At 33.2% G+C, this 19,497-nt stretch overlaps 2 protein-coding genes across 2 annotated transcripts; both read right to left on the bottom strand.

Moving 5' to 3' along the window:
* Positions 1-775: 775 nt before the first annotated feature.
* Positions 776-1,612, bottom strand: LOC106374955 (auxin-induced protein 6B). The gene has a single exon (XM_013814870.3). The coding sequence runs from the start codon at positions 1,521-1,523 to the stop codon at positions 1,065-1,067; it is 459 nt and encodes a 152-aa protein (XP_013670324.1). The 5' UTR covers positions 1,524-1,612; the 3' UTR covers positions 776-1,064.
* Positions 1,613-14,264: 12,652 nt separating this feature from the next.
* Positions 14,265-17,645, bottom strand: LOC125581746. Its single transcript, XM_048747701.1, has 3 exons — positions 15,672-17,645; positions 14,948-15,592; positions 14,265-14,521 (listed from the first exon to the last, which is right to left on the bottom strand). Exons 2-3 carry the CDS (start codon positions 15,512-15,514, stop codon positions 14,408-14,410), a joined length of 681 nt encoding a protein of 226 aa, XP_048603658.1. The 5' UTR covers positions 15,515-15,592; positions 15,672-17,645; the 3' UTR covers positions 14,265-14,407.
* Positions 17,646-19,497: the final 1,852 nt, after the last annotated feature.

Consider the following 19,497-nt stretch of genomic DNA (forward strand, 5'->3'; position numbering starts at 1 on the left):
GATTTATAGGAACCTAATAATATTTAAATAACAAGTGTATTTGAAATGGATTCAGATATATGTACGAAGAATAACCATATTAACCGATTCGGTCCAAGTCTTTTGAATACAATTAGTTATATTACAACACATCTAAAATATATAATATTAATTATAAAAAAATAAATATCAATGTATAAAATGCAAGAACAAAAATCCGCGCAGGAGCGCGGATCAATCTCTAGTTTATTTTTTATTAGAGGTTCATTTATATTTGATCAATTTTTTCCGTAAATCCACTCTAATTTATTTTATATTAGAGGTTCGTTATTGAAACGCTATAAACTACTATAGTTTTTATATTACTACTATGATTAATCTAAAAACTATACACTACAATTCAATACAAGTATTTTCAAGTTCTTACGTTTTAATAATTGTGATATATGCTATATATCTAAGTAAAATAATAAAAGTTAGTAATCTATTAATACGGTAAACTAATCTTCAATGCTTTATGATTATTTCACATAATATTTTTTAACAATTCAGTTCTTTCCATGATTCTGCTACTATTTAGTTTAATTACATACTAATCAAGCCAACTATAAAATATATTTTTTTAATATAAAACGTAAATTATTAATCCTTAATATAATTATATTTAAATCTGTACGAATTCATTAGACAATTACAATATGCAATTTTTCTTTTGTTTATTAATGTTTAGAACAAATTCATGATATATAGTGATGTTAGTTAATCATTTGTTTTATAATTTTAGCTCCATGTTCTATAAGAATAATGATCATTAACATAATAATGCTGTGGAATTTTACATATTATTCGTTAGAAAATCATATTTACAATTTAATTGAAAATGGAGGATATACAGCCAACACTCACAACACCGACTCGGTAGAATGACTCAGCCACCTTTCACGGCCACTATTCGCCACCGTGTCTGACTCATCTCAGTAGTCTCCTCACTCAGCACGAAACAAATAAATAAACATAAATGTCAATTACCATTATTCCAAAACTGGCTTCGATACATTTTCTTGTACGTCACCGACAAGTGATGATCACCATATTGCTTTCTCGGAGACGCCGTGAAGCAACGGCCGAGATTCAATCCATAGATCACGCTTGCTTCTGATCTCCACGTGACAGTTCTTCTTGAAAACGTCGGGAGAAGTAAACCCTCTTGACCGGGTTGAACCAGAGAGGGATATAAACCGAACCGACTCCTCGAAAACCGATTCTTCACAAGGGAAAACCAACGGACCTTGGTTCACAAAACCGAACTCTTTCTCCGCTTGAACCAGAAGATTCCTTAGGACAGGATGGTTCAGATACGTTGCACGCACGACAAATCTTCTGCGACTGGTCCCCACGTAGACAGCAACGTGTCCTGACGGTACATCAGACGGGACACTTCGGCTGAAAGAAGACATCCGTGCTTGGTCGCGCCACCGTCGAAGCAACTGTCTCAGCCTCACAATGTGACGAATCTTACTGCATTTTCCGAGGCCTCCAGCCATTTTTCCGGTTAAGTAGTTTCTATCCGGTTAAGTGTGAGAGAGAGAGAGAGAAAATGTCAGAGGGACTTTGAGAATGTGCGAGGGACGAGGTTTATATAGTAAAAGAAGTATGACAATGCCACTGGTTTGTGAGATATTCACGAAATTGCCTCCTTAGGTCATGACTTTTGCTCTATTTGTTTCCATAATTAAATTAGATTAGTGTGATTTGGTAAGATTCGGGTGATTAGTTTTAACTTTTAATTAATCTGTTTACAAGAGAAATTAGATACGAATCATATGATCCTTAAGAGGCGAATTTAGTATTTTTTTTCTTCTTCTTCATACATTGGATGATGCATGAAGCCATGGTGCAACATGGTAATGGATTAGGCATGTAATATCAAGTGATTAATTATGGTTCACATATAATCCATGGGTTTAATAATTATGCTAATGAATCTATGAATCATGGAAAAAAATATAAATAGTCGTCAAGATATATTAATCAATCCTATGTATTGAATAAAGAAGTGTCACTTTTAAGAAAAAGAGATGATAGGGAAACAAGAGCATGCATGTGCTAGTGTTGGATAAGACGACCAGTCTTCGGAAAGAGTTCAAACATCACCTTGGGAGTTGATTAGGGACAGATTAGAGTCGTTTTCTCTTTATATTCATGTTCTTGTTTGGTTATAATCAACGCGTTCAGACGTTAACAACAAATAACATGATGAGATTCTATGTATTGGTCTCATATAAAGGTACGTGGTAGAGGCACATATAGCTGAGTGGTTCATATCTAACAACTAACATGGGTGGACACACAAATTCCACTAATTAGTTCTCTCGAAATGTTTATGTGATTTCTTTTAAAATTAAAAGTTCACCAAAAATAATAATACGGTACATGATATTAAAATTATGATCATATAACAGATGCAAGAAATCATATTGGTTTGCTTTTTAAAACGTTTTTTATCATCGACTTTATATAACAAGTGAATTATTTTATTTGTTAATAACTACATCGAATACATAATTATTATCCATTAGAGAGGTACTTTATATACCCAACACACATGATAAATCAATGATCTCCGATCCTATCATATGTGCCGCATGAGATCGCAATGAAGTCATGAACAGATTCGGACAAACAACAACTATTTGGACAAGGTCTATTTTTTAGAAACTATATAAGAGATAAATTTGTTTACAAGAAAATATGTTTGAATTTTAAGTTAAAGGCAAGTCTATTTAGTTGGCTCTCTTGCAGAAGTACGGATATTATCTATTTTAATTTCATAAATTGAAGTAATGACTAATGAGCTTAATTTATTTTATTTTATTATTTGGTAACAAACGGTTATTCTATTAATCAAACTTGAGGTGACATGGATAACTAAACCGGAATAGAACAACCAATGAAACAAACATCTCTAAGAAAATAGCTTAATTTATTTACTGTTAATCTGTAATTGTTATGCATAATTTTTATGATCATTATTGTATAATTTCAAAGTGATATGAATGATATTTATTTTTAACTAACATTGTAATGTGATAATATATATATATATATATATATATATATATTCTAATTAAAAATTATTATAAAATAAAATAATGCAAGACAAAATCGTTATTTTCATATGTGATGAATTATATTTGACATAGAACTAAAATTCTTCTTTAACTGAATTTATAGTGGAATAAACAAAAAAATATGATAAAGGAAGTTTGTTTCACGTCGAAGAAGAGCACATGTTTTTTTTTGTTAAAAAAAAGTCTGAAGAGCATATGTTTCGTTTGAGAATTTGATGTTTAAAATTTATATGAATCTTAGGAAAACAAAATTAAGATCTAGGGAGTTTTAATACGTGACCGTTTTTATCATCTAGGTTCTTTTAAAAATATATTTTCTGTCTATTAACATGTGATTAATTTGTTAATTTCTTTCATTTTAATTAAATACTAGTTTTCTTTTTTACGAAATGTTAAATTTATTAATCATCAGCTATACGAATATTTATGTACAAAAGAAACTTTTGGAATGAAAACTAAGAGATCTTCCCTACATATGTGCTCGAAACCATGCTAGCATTAGACCCTTAAGCGTGGCTTCTTCGTATAACCCGTAGTTGTAATTCGATTCCTCACTGTCTTATCAATAATCTTTGCCAATAGGTTTGACTGTCTTGGTTTCTTTAAATGTCGTCTATCATTCCTCTCCCTCCATATCATGTAGACTGTAGTTTGAAAGACCAACCTCACTAGAATGTATTCAAGTTCTCCAAATCCATGAGTTATGAGGTGTTGAAGCGTGTTTTTCCAGTCAGGATCAGGCGGTCTCCCCAGCAAAGTACCTACCACCTCGATCCAAAGCGTGTAAGTATAAGGGCAGGCAAAGAACAAGTGGTCTCTCGTCTCATTTGGCTCTCCACAGAAGATACAGCCTTGCACCTGACCCCATGATCGCATACGTTCTCCAGTGGACAACATATTCCTTATCGCCAGCCAGGTTATAAAGGCGAACCGCGGCACTCCAAACATGAACCAAATCACTTTACTCCACTCTTTACTAGGTCCATGGGTTCTGATCCTATGCCATGTCATAGCAGTAGAGAAATGCTTGCAAAATTCAGTCTCATTCTTTCGCCATAAAACAACATCCTGTAAGTGAGTATTCTCTTCCATCCGATGAGTTTCAACCAAATTTATGAGCTCACGCATCTGTCCATCGCGGCATCTACGAAAGACCCAACCTGTTTCATTCCTTACATCACAAATCAGAGCTGTTCTAGTCACACCAAGCTTTAGTGTCCCAATCTCACCAGCGATCTCAATTAGTCTGCCTTGAGGGTGCCATATGTCTGTCCAGAACCTGACATTCTGTCCATTATGAACCTCCATCCTCACGAACTGTTTCGCTAATGTACACAACTTCAAAATTTTCCGCCAAATCCATGAACCCAGACCCGTGTCTCTAACATCCCAAAAAGCTTCTCTGCGGAAGATGTACTGTTTCACCCATCTTACCCAAAGGGAGTGTGGCTCACTAAACAGACACCATATCAGCTTGAGCGAGAAAACCAAACTCACTTCTGCTATACTTCTTACCCCTAATCCTCCCTCCTGCATCGGCCTGCATACCTCCTTCCAAGCCACTTTTGCCTTAGACGTATCATTTGGGGATCCACTCCATAGAAACGCCGAACACAATTAAACACTAGTTGATTGCTCGTACTTTGTGCGGACTAATATATGTGTACCTAACAATTATTATTTCTAATATTTATTTTCTATAAAATATTATTAATTAGATACAAATTTTAAATTATTAATATAAATTATAAAATTTCAATATTCATAATGGTAATCAATATATTAAATTAAGTTCTTTTGTTTCATATTTTTATTTATGGAATGTAGATTTTGAATCAAAATCTTTTCTATAGTAATAGTCAAATTATGAAACTTGGATTTGAAATTAAATACTTATTGTAAAAAAAAATATAGTGGCACTGAAAAGATTATAAACAACCACAACCCATAAAATATCAACAAAATAATAATAGCCACCAAATATTATATTATCTATAATTTATATTTTAAAAACAGTGAGACAAAAAACTAAAATAATAAATTTCAAAAAATTATATATGTATTTTCTTAGATTATATTTATATTTTGTTTATTATTTGTCAAAATTTTAGTGTTATTTAATGTTTTTCATGCTTCCATATTTTTTAATATTTTTAGTTAATTTTCATTTTGAACTTTATATAAAATTTACTATTTTGGTTTTAAATATATTATTTTGATAATATTTGTGATTATACAGATAAATTCATTATTAGCATAAATTCATTTGGTGATTTTGATGTTCGGAATGTACAAATACAAATTAATTTATTTAAAGTTAGGATTATGATTTTTTAATGTTAAATATATATATATATATATAATATTTAACATAAGTATAAAATTTATATTTTCAACATATTTTTAATGATGCTTTACCTTTAATCTTAATTTTAGCATTGTAATAATCTGTATTTGGATCAATATTTCTAATAAGAATCAAAAAATGGAGTATAATATTAGTCATTAAAATCATAACTAAATATAAGATAAATGTACGGGAAAATTTGGAAAAATACATTCATAAGAGATTTTATTTTGAAACTCATATCACTTTATACTTTTTTTTGGAAAACTACACTTATTCCTAAATGAAATTACCAAACTATCCAATTGCAATGTTTACAAGTATATTAATATCTATTTTTTTTAATAAAAAAAATAAATCACTTTAGAATCGTATGCTTTCGAAAAAAAATTTTTATAATAAAATCAACAACAATCAGGCTTAACAACAATCAATAGCAAATTCCCAGTATTTTTGTTCTTATGATTTAAACAAAAACAAAAACCATCAGTCAACAACACAAACGTCTATAACAATAACTAAATGATCACTTTCTCGGATTGGAAGATTTTGTTTTGATGTACGAGTAGACATGCATGAAACAAACCCATACAAGAAATATAAGAAGCTAATGATGCCTTGCTGCATATTTTCTCTTTAACTACAGTTTATTCCTTACCGTAACTTTCTTCTTTGATTATCACACAACGATTCTAGGGAAGAGATGATAGCTAATGAACATTGTGAATCTGGAACACGAATGAACTCTTGCAGTTGAAGATAATTTCTTTACAAATTGTGTATGATTCAATCCATCGGTCCTTGTATGTGTGAAGATACACCAGGAATCAACAACACGAACATATTTTTATCTCAAAACATTTACTACAAACACATATAATAATAATAATAATTTTTATAAGTTTAGTTTTAGTTATATATATTTATATATTAATTAGTTATAAAATTTTAATTACCAAATAAACCAGGATAAAAGTGTCTTCTCACATGTATTAAAGTGCAGTTATCAAAAAAGTAAAATAGATGTGTATTTATCAAATTTCAAATCCCAAATAGTGTATTTTTCAAATTATCCCTAAATGTAATTATGATTATCGGTATATATTTTAATATCAGTTGTTAATATCTATTTATTAACTAAATTTCCTAAATATCATTATAAGTGTATATATTAAAATACATATTTTTAAAAATATTAGTATACATATCGGTAGAATAGGTTAATGTTTATTAATTATCTTAAATATCATGATAAATATAAATATACATATATATATATATATTTCCTAATGACTTATTCTAAAATCAAGGAGAAAATAACAAATAAACAAATTCACTTATCAAATAATATCATACATCTGTGTTAAGAAGAAAAAATAACCCAGATGTATTTTGCATAATTAAATCAGATGTCTTTCTGTTTATCAACTAAACAATTTAAATATTTTTTTATTAAAAATATTAATGATATATTGAAGTCAATTATCCTAAGATTCTTTCTGAAAAAAATTATAAGGAACACTAAGAAAATCAAGTATCTAAAGAATATTGAGAAGAAAATACAGGAAACAATACGGACATGGAATTTACAGGCCATTAGGACATTGGTGGAACCCCAAGATGCAAAAATGATCGAAAGTATTCCTTTGAGTAGGAATCAGATGGAAGATAGGAATGGATGACATTTAACTAATAACCGAAAATACACGGTACAATCAGGGTATCAGATAGAAAGGATATATCCTGATAAGGAAAAACCACCAGAATTTTATGGACCAAATGTGAATATATTTAAGGTATTTTGCTGGAAATTGAAGTGTCCTCCAAAGCATTTCTTATGGCAGCTGGTGACAGGTTGTATAGCGGTAACAAAAAATCTAAAAGCAAGAGGAATACAAGGAGATACATGTTGTGCAAGGTGTGGAGATTCGGAGGAATCAATAAATCATGTGTTCTTTGAATGTCCCCCGGCACGTCAGGTGTGGGCACTATCTAAGATTCCATCAAATCCAAATCTCTTTCCTATGGGTTCTCTTTTTGCTAACATTCCTATGGGTTCTCTTTTTGCTAACATAAACCATCTATTTTGGAGAGTTAACCCAAAAATGGAAGACCATCAGTTTGCATGGATATTATGGTACATCTAGAAGGGCCAGAATAAAAAAGTTTTCAGTAATCTTGATATTGATCCGAGAGAAACACTCAACTTAGCAGAATTAGAATCATGACTTTGAGCTGAGGCACAGGTTATTAATGATACCAGGTTGGTACAAGCGGGTCAGATAAGACCTAATTCTGAGATTACAGGAAGATGGTGTATAGACAGTTCCTAGAAAGAGAAAGACTTATTTTCAGGGCAAGGCTGGTTCAGCACACTACCGGGGTTTGACGGGTTATTAGGGGCAAGGAATGTGAGGGCATGTCTTTCTCCTCTTCATACGGAGATGGAGGCATTAATTTGGGCAATGGAATGTATGAAGAATTTAACACAGTTTTGGGTGACGTTTGCAACATATTGTTTTCAATTGGTGAAGATGGTTTCGGAACCAGAGGAATGGCCAGCATTTAAAAGCTACCTGGAAGACATTATGCTTTTAAGAAGAAGCTTCACCAACTCAGATATCGTTCATGTACCTAGGACAGAAAACATAAAGGCGGATCGTTTGACATGCAGTGCTCGGAACCAGCCGTCTTTTGTCGTACACATGGATGCCGAGTTGCCGCCTTGATTTACAGAGTCTACATGAGTCTGTGAATGTTTGCTGTTAAAAAAAATAAAAAAAAAAATAAAACTAATAAAAATTTGTTAGCAGAAAAAAATTATACATAAATTTAAACAGTTTACACATGATGATTCGTCAATGTTTTAATTAATTTTTATTTCCAAATATTTTCAAATTTCGTATGGATTTTTTATTCTATTTATATACACATAAAGATTCTAATTGCTAACTTGAAATACACCACTTAGTAAAGAATATATCAAAAGCTTTCAAACTATTTTAAGTTGAGATATCACTAAGTGGTACTTTTGGTAAAAGCATAATTGTTATGAACATATTTTGGTGAGTGTAGCCGTCGAATAACAGACTCGCAAAATTTTCTAATATAAGCATATTTGTTAGTGGCAAATCTCTCCAATATTTCTATTTCAGATCTATAGATTTATGAATAAATATACAGTAAAAGGCTATAAAAGATATTCAATTTCAAACATCTATATTATTAAAAGAGAAGTACCCATTTGAAAATGTTCTTATTTCATTAATTAAACTCCTTATTTTTTTCCTATTTTATTGTTTGTTTTTTTCGGTTACCTTAACAAAATAGGAAAATTTGCCAAAAGAGAACAAAAAAACAGCATAGTTGTCCCTATGGTATAAATCTATTTTTTACCATATTTTCTCCCTTTTACCATTTCCATATGTTAAAATTAATGAAATAAATAGTTATAAGAATCAAAAAAATATTAAAAATATTAAAAATTAATAAAACACCCATTTACACAAACACATTTTTTTTTGGTTGAAAAACATAATAAATAATGTTTTCAAATTACGTTCTACTAAAAGTAGAATTCCGCTTCTACACAAAATGGGTAAGTAGAAAATGAATTCTAGAATGAACATATCCATCTACTATTTTTAGAACGTACAAACTACTTTTTACTATAGTTCTAAATATGGAGAATACAAATTCTACTATTTGTAATGATCACTACTTTTATTCAGAAGGATCTTTCTACTTTTATGGAGTATTCTAAGTCATCAGGAATGCAAAATCTAAAACATACACGAACGTCCACACAGTATAGAAATTAATTCTGAAATTTTGTTATGTTCTACACAGTGTAGAAGATGCCTTCTACGGATAAAAAAACTGAATTTTCGAAAATTAAGGAACTTGCAGTTTTAAAAATATTCTAAAAATATTCTAACTTCCTAAAACGTGTTTTCATTGATTTGTTTCGTGAAAAAAAAAATTGTGAATATTCTTCTTCACCAATCTATGATTTTCCCATGATTTCTCTATAGTTTGTCTTGTGATTTCACAAACTCTTGTTCTATGATGCATATCTATACAACATGTGGTGTTTGAGAGTTTGGAGCAACCACGGGATGGGTTTTTTCGGCTGATGAGAAAGGGGCTAGGCTACTGTTATTGGAATCATGTTCTACCTTAGAGGTTTTTAAAAGAATGGTTTTGGAGGATTTTGATATGGAAGAAGATAGCTTACCCGATTTGGAGTTGAGTTATCTACCTACTGAGTTGATCAATACATCAACATGTCCACCTGTGATCATTGCAAATGATCGGCAGCTTCAGAATTTTGTTGGTTTTGTTCAAAAGTGTGTTTCTACTCGATTGTGTGTAACATCTAAAGCCAAAGTTGAGAATCTGAATGAACCAGACTTTGATCTTAACAAGTCGCCAGCTGATTCAAGTACTGCTCAAGAGGAGGGAAACTCGGTTGGTAGGGGGAACGAACCAGCTCCTGTGTTTGTTGAGATGCAGTGCGAGAAAAAGAAAGAAAAGATTAGAAGAGTCGAAGTTGATGAGGATGCCTATGATGTTGATACCATGATCTCGGCCAAAGAGGACAAACATAATATGTCAAAGTATTCTCTGCTCAATGTTGTTAAGAAGGGACAATTGTTTGAGAACAAAACTTTGCTGAAGGCGACTTTCGAGATATGTGCAATGAAGCATAACTTTCACTACGAGGTTATCAAAACGGATAGACAGCTTTGGTATGTTAGATGTGAGGATAATGCATGCAATTGGTGTGTTCGAGCAGAGTCTTTGAAGGATTCTGCATATTTCATTATTAAAAAGTATGTCGGTGAACATACATGCGCACCTTCAAGCAAAACCAAACCGGGTAAGACTGCTTCGGCCAAAACTATAGGCAGTCTGATTATGCATAGGTATGAAGGCGTTAAGGAAGGGCCGAAATGAAATGATATAATTCAGATTATACGTATGGATCATGGCTGTGAGATCACGAAATCTTTAGCATGGGATGCTCGTGAATATGCGGTTAATGCAGTTAGAGGTATTCCGGAGAGAAGTTATGGAAAAATACCGAAATACTTGCACATGCTGAGAGAGGCTAATCCGGGTACACATTCATCGTATGAGATTGACAGCAAAGGGAGATTTCGGTACCTGTTTATTGCATTTGGGAAATCGATACGAGGATTTAACAGAGTCATAAGGAGGGTTATTGTGGTTGATGGCACTTTCTGAAGAACAAATACAAAGGAGTTCTACTGGTTGCTACTGATGTAGACGGAAATTCTAATTTGTATCCTCTTGCATTCGGAGTAGTCGACTCAGAGAATGAAAATTCTTGGGAATGGTTTATGAGACAACTAAATATTGTCATTGCTGATGATCATCATTTGGCTTTTATTTCGGACAGACATGCGGCCATTGCTAAGGCGCTTGAGACTGTGTACCCAATAGCTAAACATGGTATTTGCATTCATCATTTGTTGAATAATGTGGTAACATATTACCATGGGAAATGACTTGTGGGATTGGTTGCAAAGGCGTCCAAGGTTTATAGAGTTGCTGAGTTTGAAAAGACATTTGCTAATGTGTGTAATATCAGTCCGGCAATTGGAAAATACCTAAGGGATGCTGAAGTCCAAAAGTGGGCAAGATGTCAATTCTCTGGATATAGATATGACATAAGGACAACCAACCCTGCCGAATCCATCAACTATGCTTTGCGTTCGCCGAGAGAGTATCCAATCATTCCCTTGTTGGACAGTATCAGGGAAATGTTGACTCGATGGTTTTATAACCGTAAGAAAAAGATTTCAAAGCATAATCATCCTCTCACCAAAGATGTGGAGAAAAAGATTGAAAGGAGAACCGAGAAAGGCAAAACATTTGCAGTTTACCCTGTCAGCGATGGTCGATTGCTTGTTAGAGGTGATAAAATCGACTGTTTAGTTGATTTGGATAGACGTACTTGCTCATGTGGGAAGTACAACCTGATGAAGATACCTTGTCGGCACGCAATTAAAGCTGGTTTTCATGTTGGCAGACAGCCAGACACATTGACTGATTTATTTTACACTACAGAAGCTTGACGAGAAGCTTATCATGAAAGCATCAATCCTATTGTTGTTCCTGAGGATGCTTGGTCCATACCAGAAGATGTTGTCGAAGTCAATGTGCTACCACCAGAGTCAAGAAAATCAGTTGGAAGGAATAGAAAACGCAGATATGAAACTGTTGAAAATAAAATTCGGTCATCGCAAACATCACAAAAGAGGCAGCCTCGCAAGTGTAGTAGATGTGGTATCAGTGGGCACAACAGAGCAACTTGTAAAATACCTATATAGCCAGTCACATATGGTAAGGGTCAGCTTATATATCCAGTTCGTTTATATGTTTTTCAAGCTCGATTTAATTGTGTTTCATGTATGGTTGTTTGTGTTACAGGTTGGTATGTTCAAGTATGCAAGTTGTGGTGTTTGAAAGTGCAGTACTGCATTGTCTCGTATGGTTTTTTCTTCTAAAAACTATCAACTTTGTTTTCATTTTGATTGTTATACTTTGGATAATTCTCATATGGTTTTTTTCTCAGTTTCATTGTTATACATTGGCATTATTTTCTCCACACTTTTCTATCTCTATGTTTGTGTAGTTATGTTTTGTTCAGTTATGCTTTTGAGTTTGAGTTTGAGTTTGTTTGACAATAGCTGATGTCCGAGTTTTAAACAAGAAAGGTGGATTGTAAGAACAGAACACTGAGCACAAAATATTAAGAACCACTTGACTGGTAAAGTCGACACAAACATTGTAACAACAAAACACAAATTGAAGCCAATACTAAGAACCAGTAGACTGGTAAAGACGACAAAAAACACTAAGAAGAAAATACTTAGAACCATTAGACAGATTTCACTCATTCTTGGCTTCTTAATCTTCCAAAAAGCCATATAATGCTTCCTAAGCAACCTAATTCGAGTGAATTTTTCTGCTTCCTAACTTCTTCTTCTATTGTCTGTGTGATACTACTTTTCAGATCTTCAATCTCTTCTACAATTCTCCCTTGCTCAGCCTCCACCCTTCGAATTTCATCAAGCAAGGCCTCATCAACCCACTTAAATAAATGATTTTCCTTCTTTCGCTACATAGAAACCATAATTGAATCGAAAAACAAATCGAAAATCGAATCAGACAGAAAAAGAACATAACAAATCGGTAATTGAATCGAAAAACAAATCAAGACTATGAACCTGTGCCCCTATTTCACATCTATAGAACCGTCGGTAAGGATTGTCATCAGTTCTAGAATAGAATATCACAACCCCTTTCCCGCACCAGCACATAGATGGCACCCCGTATGAATGTCGCCTTGAAGTATTCATGTGTGTGAGAAACTGATTCAGAGAGAAAAAGGAGATTGACGGAAAAGATGATCTGAAAAAATGGGAAAAGTCGGGTTTCATTCCTGAGTTGGTCTTAAATATGTCGGGTTTTAGGTTTATTATGGATCTAGTTCTGCTCGGGTTTGATTGCTGAGTTGGATCAAAAGTCTGGTTTACAAGAAGCCAAGTTAAGTGTATTACATTTGATTCGATTTATTTACTCCTACGGGATGAAGATATAGGAAAACAGTTTTGATAACTCATTGTCTATAGTTTAGTGTATTGTGTTACCTTCTGGTCTCGTTCCGTGTTTAGGGTATGATTAGGTTCTCGTTAGGTGTTTTTTAAGACTCTCGATTGAATGACTGTGGTTTTCTATTTGTCTCGTTTAGGGTATTGTTTAGGGTATGTTTAGGGTCTATGTTACGGTTGATTGTTGTCTCCGAGAAGACTTATTTAGGGTCTACTTAAACACATTGTTAAAAACTGAGAATAATAAACCCCAAAAGCATTTCATTAGATTAAGCATTCATGTTCCTAATAAAACACTAGAAGATAGACATTAAATTAAGAATTTTTCTCCTAAAAGTTAGAATTAAAGCCGAACTATTTAAATTTAAAAATCGATTCTCACATAATCTCTTCTACGGTTGAAGAGAGACACTCTGGAGGTTCATAATTTGACATCCTGTCAACCAGTTCCGGGTCGTTAGCTGCTTCCCATAGATCCCACAAAACTCTGTGGCGAGCTTCTTTGATGTTACCATCATTCACCAAAGATAACTTCAATCCAAGCGAATGGCACTCGATGAACTTTATTGTATAGACACCACAATCACATGCACTTATATTCATCTTACCCATGGGGACATAGTGAACCGTATATGCAACGACATTGAAATCCTTGTGGTATCTCGGTGGCTGAACTGCCTTGACAATGCGAGGAACAAGGTTTGCGAACGCATCCAACTCCTTGTACCTTTTTCTGCCCGAGCAGTCAAACACATAAATGCTCCTCGTCACGAAACTGATACACAATGCGATCCAATGATTCCCGCTAACATGAACAAGGACATACAGCCGATCCACATCTACATTCCATATCTCTTGTGTCCGTCCATGTGGTGGAAGGACCCCTTTGACGTACGGCAGTAGCAAATGATGAAGCTTGTATTTTCTTATACCCGCCTTGAAACTCTCATACTCCTTTTTAATCATGTTGCTGAAGACAGCAGACATGAAGGCGACACGATGAAGTTCCCATCGTTTCAGAGATGTTCTCTCCCGAAATACATACATCATGGCGTCAATCTCCTGCATATTACGATGATGTTAGCACACACAATGTATGGAAAACACACATAGAAGGAAAAAGTCTCTAAGTTTTACCAAGTTATGAAACCATTCGGTTCTATCCATAAGAAGAGTACCAATCTCAGCATCTAACATTGTCGGTCCAATCCGTAGCGGCATGTAACCAAAACAATGATACAAGTTCAAAACAATGATATGTTTTGTTTAAAATTTAACAACACATGATATGAAACGGCGGAATTTACTTACTTGGATTTAGCTAACCAAGTGCTAACTTTTTCCCAATCCTCTTCACGAAGATACACCAATGCCGCATCTGGTGAGTCTTCTCCGGCTCGATCTATTTCCTCATCATGTAACTGCGGTGGGGACATGTTGAAGGGTCTTGAGTTTTCGACTTTAACTTGCGAAAGATCAAAGCCCTCAACAAATGTATCTTGGGACAATTCCCTTAATTCTTGTGTAGTCAATCCAAAATCAAAATCGTTAGTTTCTATACCATTCTTTATCCCATCCTATTCATTAAAACCATAAAAAATAAATTAAAGAAGTCATTCAATCATAACACAAACAAAGCATTACATTCATGGAGTTATCATTACACAAACATTCAAGCATATTACACATTACAAACCTATTACAATATCCGAGAGTTTTACATCATATTACACAGTGAAAATGTTAAGTTCCAAGAACAACCTAACTCCAAAAGCCTAGCTCCAGCACCCTAACTCAACATACTAGATACAAGTACATCAATTTCTACACTTTCTTTTAGGAAGTACCTTTTTCTTTGCTGGAGCTTGAGCTTGATTGACCTTTTTCTTTGCTGGAGCTAAATCAACGGTTTTGGTCTTAGGCGGAGCTTCATCGGTTTTGCTCTTAGGAACGCTTCCTTCGCCACTCAAACTGATTGCTTCCCTGAGCTGTGAAACCTCGCTCTCCATGTTGCCCATCCTCTCTTTGAACATGCTCTCCATACTCGCCATTTGGACTCTGAGTATATCTCCCAAGGAATTGACAGAAGAGTGGACTAAACCCTCAATGAAACTCTTCGCTTCACAATCAATACTCTGTTTTTTTTCTGCAGTTCGCTTACACAGCAACTTCTTCTTTCTTGTCTCGGCTCCTTCATCCTGAATCTTTCTCTTGCCTCTTCCAGCAACATTAACCGAAGATGTCTCCACGTCTGCTGCAATATCAGTATCATCCACACTCTTATCAGCTTCTGACTCTGTATCGGCTTCCTCCATCTCAGTCTCTTCAGCCTCTATAACTGGCCATTCTGTGTTGCTCCAAGCAAACTTGTATTTAATCCTATCGAGAAGAAGGTCCACACTTTCATCTTCCATCTCATCCTTCCTTGTATAATCAGCATCCCTCAACACATCACCATTGCCACTCACTGAAATTACCGAGAACAAGTCTCCCTACAAATTAATTATAACATTATAAGCTATTAAAAAAATAGGCAACAACCATATAAAAGAATACAATACATATACATACCTTCTCAGTAAACGATTCCTCAAGTTGAATGATGTCCTCATAAGAAACTTTTGCAACTCCTTTCCAATTTCCACACCTTGGACCGCTGAAACTGTCCGAGACTTTGCTGCCATAATCCAAATCTGGAAAGCATAGGAATGTAGCTGTTCTTCTTACCCAACTTCTTCCTAGCGTTCTCAATAGAACTCAGCAGGAAGTCATAGGAGTGAAGACCCCAATGGAACTTGCAGAGCTTGTCAAGGTCCATCACCAATTTGATGTACATATCAGGGATGTTCACCTTCTCATATCTCCCCATCACCACACCCATTATCACACACAGGTAGACCGACCTCATCCTATCAATCCGAGTCCACTTGTGAACTTCTTTTAGATGCACCTTTCAGATCAACTTCAACGTGATCTTATCACCTGTCCTTAGTAGGTTACTCCAAAACCCCCCCGTCATTTTTACATGTTACAACGTCACTGCTGCTTTCCCGAGAAACTTTGAGGCCTGTCACAGCATGGTACTCCTGAAGGGAAAACCGGAGAGGCGTCCTCGCAAAGACAAACCACTTCTCATGCATCTTCGAGGTAATCAGCTGCTTACACAAGAAACTATCCACCAATTTCCCTGAAAACTTGAGCTTGTTTTCCGCAATAGCCATGATGTGTTTAAAAACCGGATCTATCTTCACATCATTGTACTCTGCAGACATAGCTTTCTTCAGATCCCTGATAAGTTCCATGCGGCAGCAATTGTTGATCTTCTTGACCTGAGGTTCCAAACCCTCTGCATACAGTCGCTTAGGTAGCTCTAACTCCATATCTACAAAAGACAAAGAAATGATTTAGTGAAACGAAGTACGAAATAAAATGAAACCATAAGTCAGAAACATAATCAGTTCATATAATTAGTTAAGCAAACTAAGACAATTCAGAAACGAAATCAGTTTCACAAATCAGGTAAGCTCGTCTCTTTCAGTTTTACAGAACAACTCGATTCAAGTCAAAGAAACAAACTTTGCAGTGAAACAGAGACAAACAAAAAACAAATAACCAAATTCGCAAGTCAGAAACACAAAGACTATCATCATGTTCAATAACAAAATCAATTTAAAAACCCATGTCAAACGAAATCAATTCACAAAAATCAAACATATTCAAATTAAGGCATAAGATATTGTTTGAAGGGAAAAAACCTAACTTCACAGTGAAACAGAGACAATCACTAGAGAAAAATCAAACAAATTATAAAATCAGAAATACAAAGACGTAATGTCGGAGATAAAAGAAACCAAAGAACCGTATGAAGTAATGTCAGAGAAAGAGAGAGGCGGAGAGGTTGAAGACAAACTAGATTTCACCAACCACCAAGAGAACTCCGAAATCGCCTTTGTGTTTGTAAGAGATCCAGAGAAGTATTAGAACAAGAAGGAGAAATGAACTAACTTTATAACTGAAATTGGATGGAGAATTTTGGTGTTTACCTTCGGTATGTAGGAGAAGGCGAAGGGGTTCCACGGGTAGGAGAAAAGAAAGGGGTTCCACCGGTGATTACACTCGCCGTTGATTTCACCGGAGAAAAGACCATGGAGAAGACACAATCACCTTCTTGTTCGCCGTGAAAGAGAGAGGCGGAGAGATCGATTTAGGGTTAGGGGGAGTTAGGGAAATATCTCCTTTAGATCCTTTTTTTCCCCCGGTTTAAAGTTAAACCAACCGATTTTCATTAATTTTTTTTTTCTAAATACAATTAATCATGTTTAATGGGATTAATCAAAGGTTACTTTTGGCATTATGGAAAATATTATACTATAGGGACAACTTTAGGTTGGATTTATACCATAGGGACAACTATGCTGTTTTTTTGTTCTCTTTTGGCAAATTTCTCAATAAAATATCCTTAAATAAATTTGGACATAATGTCATTTAATCAACCAAAAAAAACTCATGAGTTATTCTTACGTGCATAATTTTAATAATGGAGATTTTAAAAAACGTGCATCATTAAAATGTTACCTAAAACATGCAGCACTAATATATAACATGCATCAATAAAACAAGAATTTGACTCACACAATTGTACGGATATTATTTTTAGTTGATTAAATTTAAAAATAATTATTTATTCAAAAAAATTTAAGAATGGCTATGTTTTTAAAAATTATAAGGTATTATTTGCTCATAACTCATTTGTCATTTGCTAAATTGTTAGAAAGAAAATTTTAACATAATATAACTCAGTTGTCATTTGCTAAATTTATGGTTTTTATTTATATTTTTTTATTATTTAATTATAATATTTTCATTTTATATTCGAAAGATAAATGAATTTTCTTTCAAACAATATTTTTGAAATTTGTATTTTTTTTTTAAAAAATAATCAATTTAAATTGTTATTATCATTTAATATAATTATTTTTGACATAATTTAAGTTTTCGTTTACATCAAAACTTATCATATTTTAGGATAGTTTTAATTTAAAATGTAATTTTCATATTTTTCAAACAAATTCTAAAAATATTTTTTAAATATTTTTTTTTTATAATTTTTAAAAAAATATTGAGTTGCATTTCAAATAAAAAGGTAAATATATTAAAAATATTCTAATTAAAATATGTAAAATTTAATATAGTTTTAAAGAAATGGTCAAAATAAAAAAAAAATTACAAATAAAAAAAAATCATGATTTTTGTTAACTGGGTGGATCATTATTTATATGATATCGCATACGAAAGAAAATTTTTGTTTTTACAATTATCTAATTAACTCTATATACTCATTTTTTTATATTTTTTATATGATATCACACATTCGTAAAAAAAATAGATAGTTTAAGATGCAAAATAAATATTTACTTAATGAATATAATATGAACGAATATTACAAATACATCATTTAATAAAATAAATAATTAAAAACTGAAAATTCATATCCGCGTTGGCCAGGGTCTAGTAACTGTTAAACTTGTACGTTTTTAGAATATCAATCATGGACCAAAGCGACTCTAACTCAATTAGTCATTTTTTACTAGATGTTGTTGGAAAGTTTATTTATGCGCGACCAATTAATCAATATCAATAGTTTTTTTAGTAATCAGTAGTTACAACTTACAATTTGAAAGTTGCATAAAACTATGAAATTAACCGAACAAAACCGAAAATAATAAGATTAAAGTGCTTTTACAACAAATTATGTAGATATATACTTGAAGATAGTTCGTACTTCGTACTTTTTTTGGGTAAAATATTAAATATTATACCAATTTTTTAATTTTGAGAGACATTACAAAAGACGACTAGTAGCAGAAAATAAAACAACGCGACACTGGAACATCTACGAACGACACCAAAGACCGAACCTAAAAGCAACACAACACAAACGATAAAATTCGTAATTCGTACTTGTACAAACAAAGGCCGCTAGCCACCCGCGCCGCATGAAGGGTCAAAACTTCTAGGGCTTTTTTCAAATATGACATAAAATTTCAAGTCAAACACAAAAATAATCCATGCTTTTTTTGAAACTTTCTTTTTTTCTATTCACCCTAAAAGTTTGAATTATTCACGAAAATGCCATTATATTTTTCTTCTTTCTTTTTTTGAAAATGATTTTTTTACCTTATCATCCTCATCTTCATCAAGTATTTACAATATTTTCATTGCCATCAATACACTAACCACCATGAACAACCAATTTGAAGCTCTAAATGCACCAAAGTTTCGATTTTTACTCTTCATATCTCATTACTTATGCACACAAATCACATCTCTTTTACTCTCTCTTAAAATTCATCAAAAAAAAACTAAGATTTTGATTCCAAGATTTGTAAGGTTCATA

The sequence above is a fragment of the Brassica napus genome, chromosome C2, assembly GCF_020379485.1.
Source record: "Brassica napus cultivar Da-Ae chromosome C2, Da-Ae, whole genome shotgun sequence".
Classification (NCBI taxonomy): Eukaryota; Viridiplantae; Streptophyta; class Magnoliopsida; order Brassicales; family Brassicaceae; genus Brassica; species Brassica napus.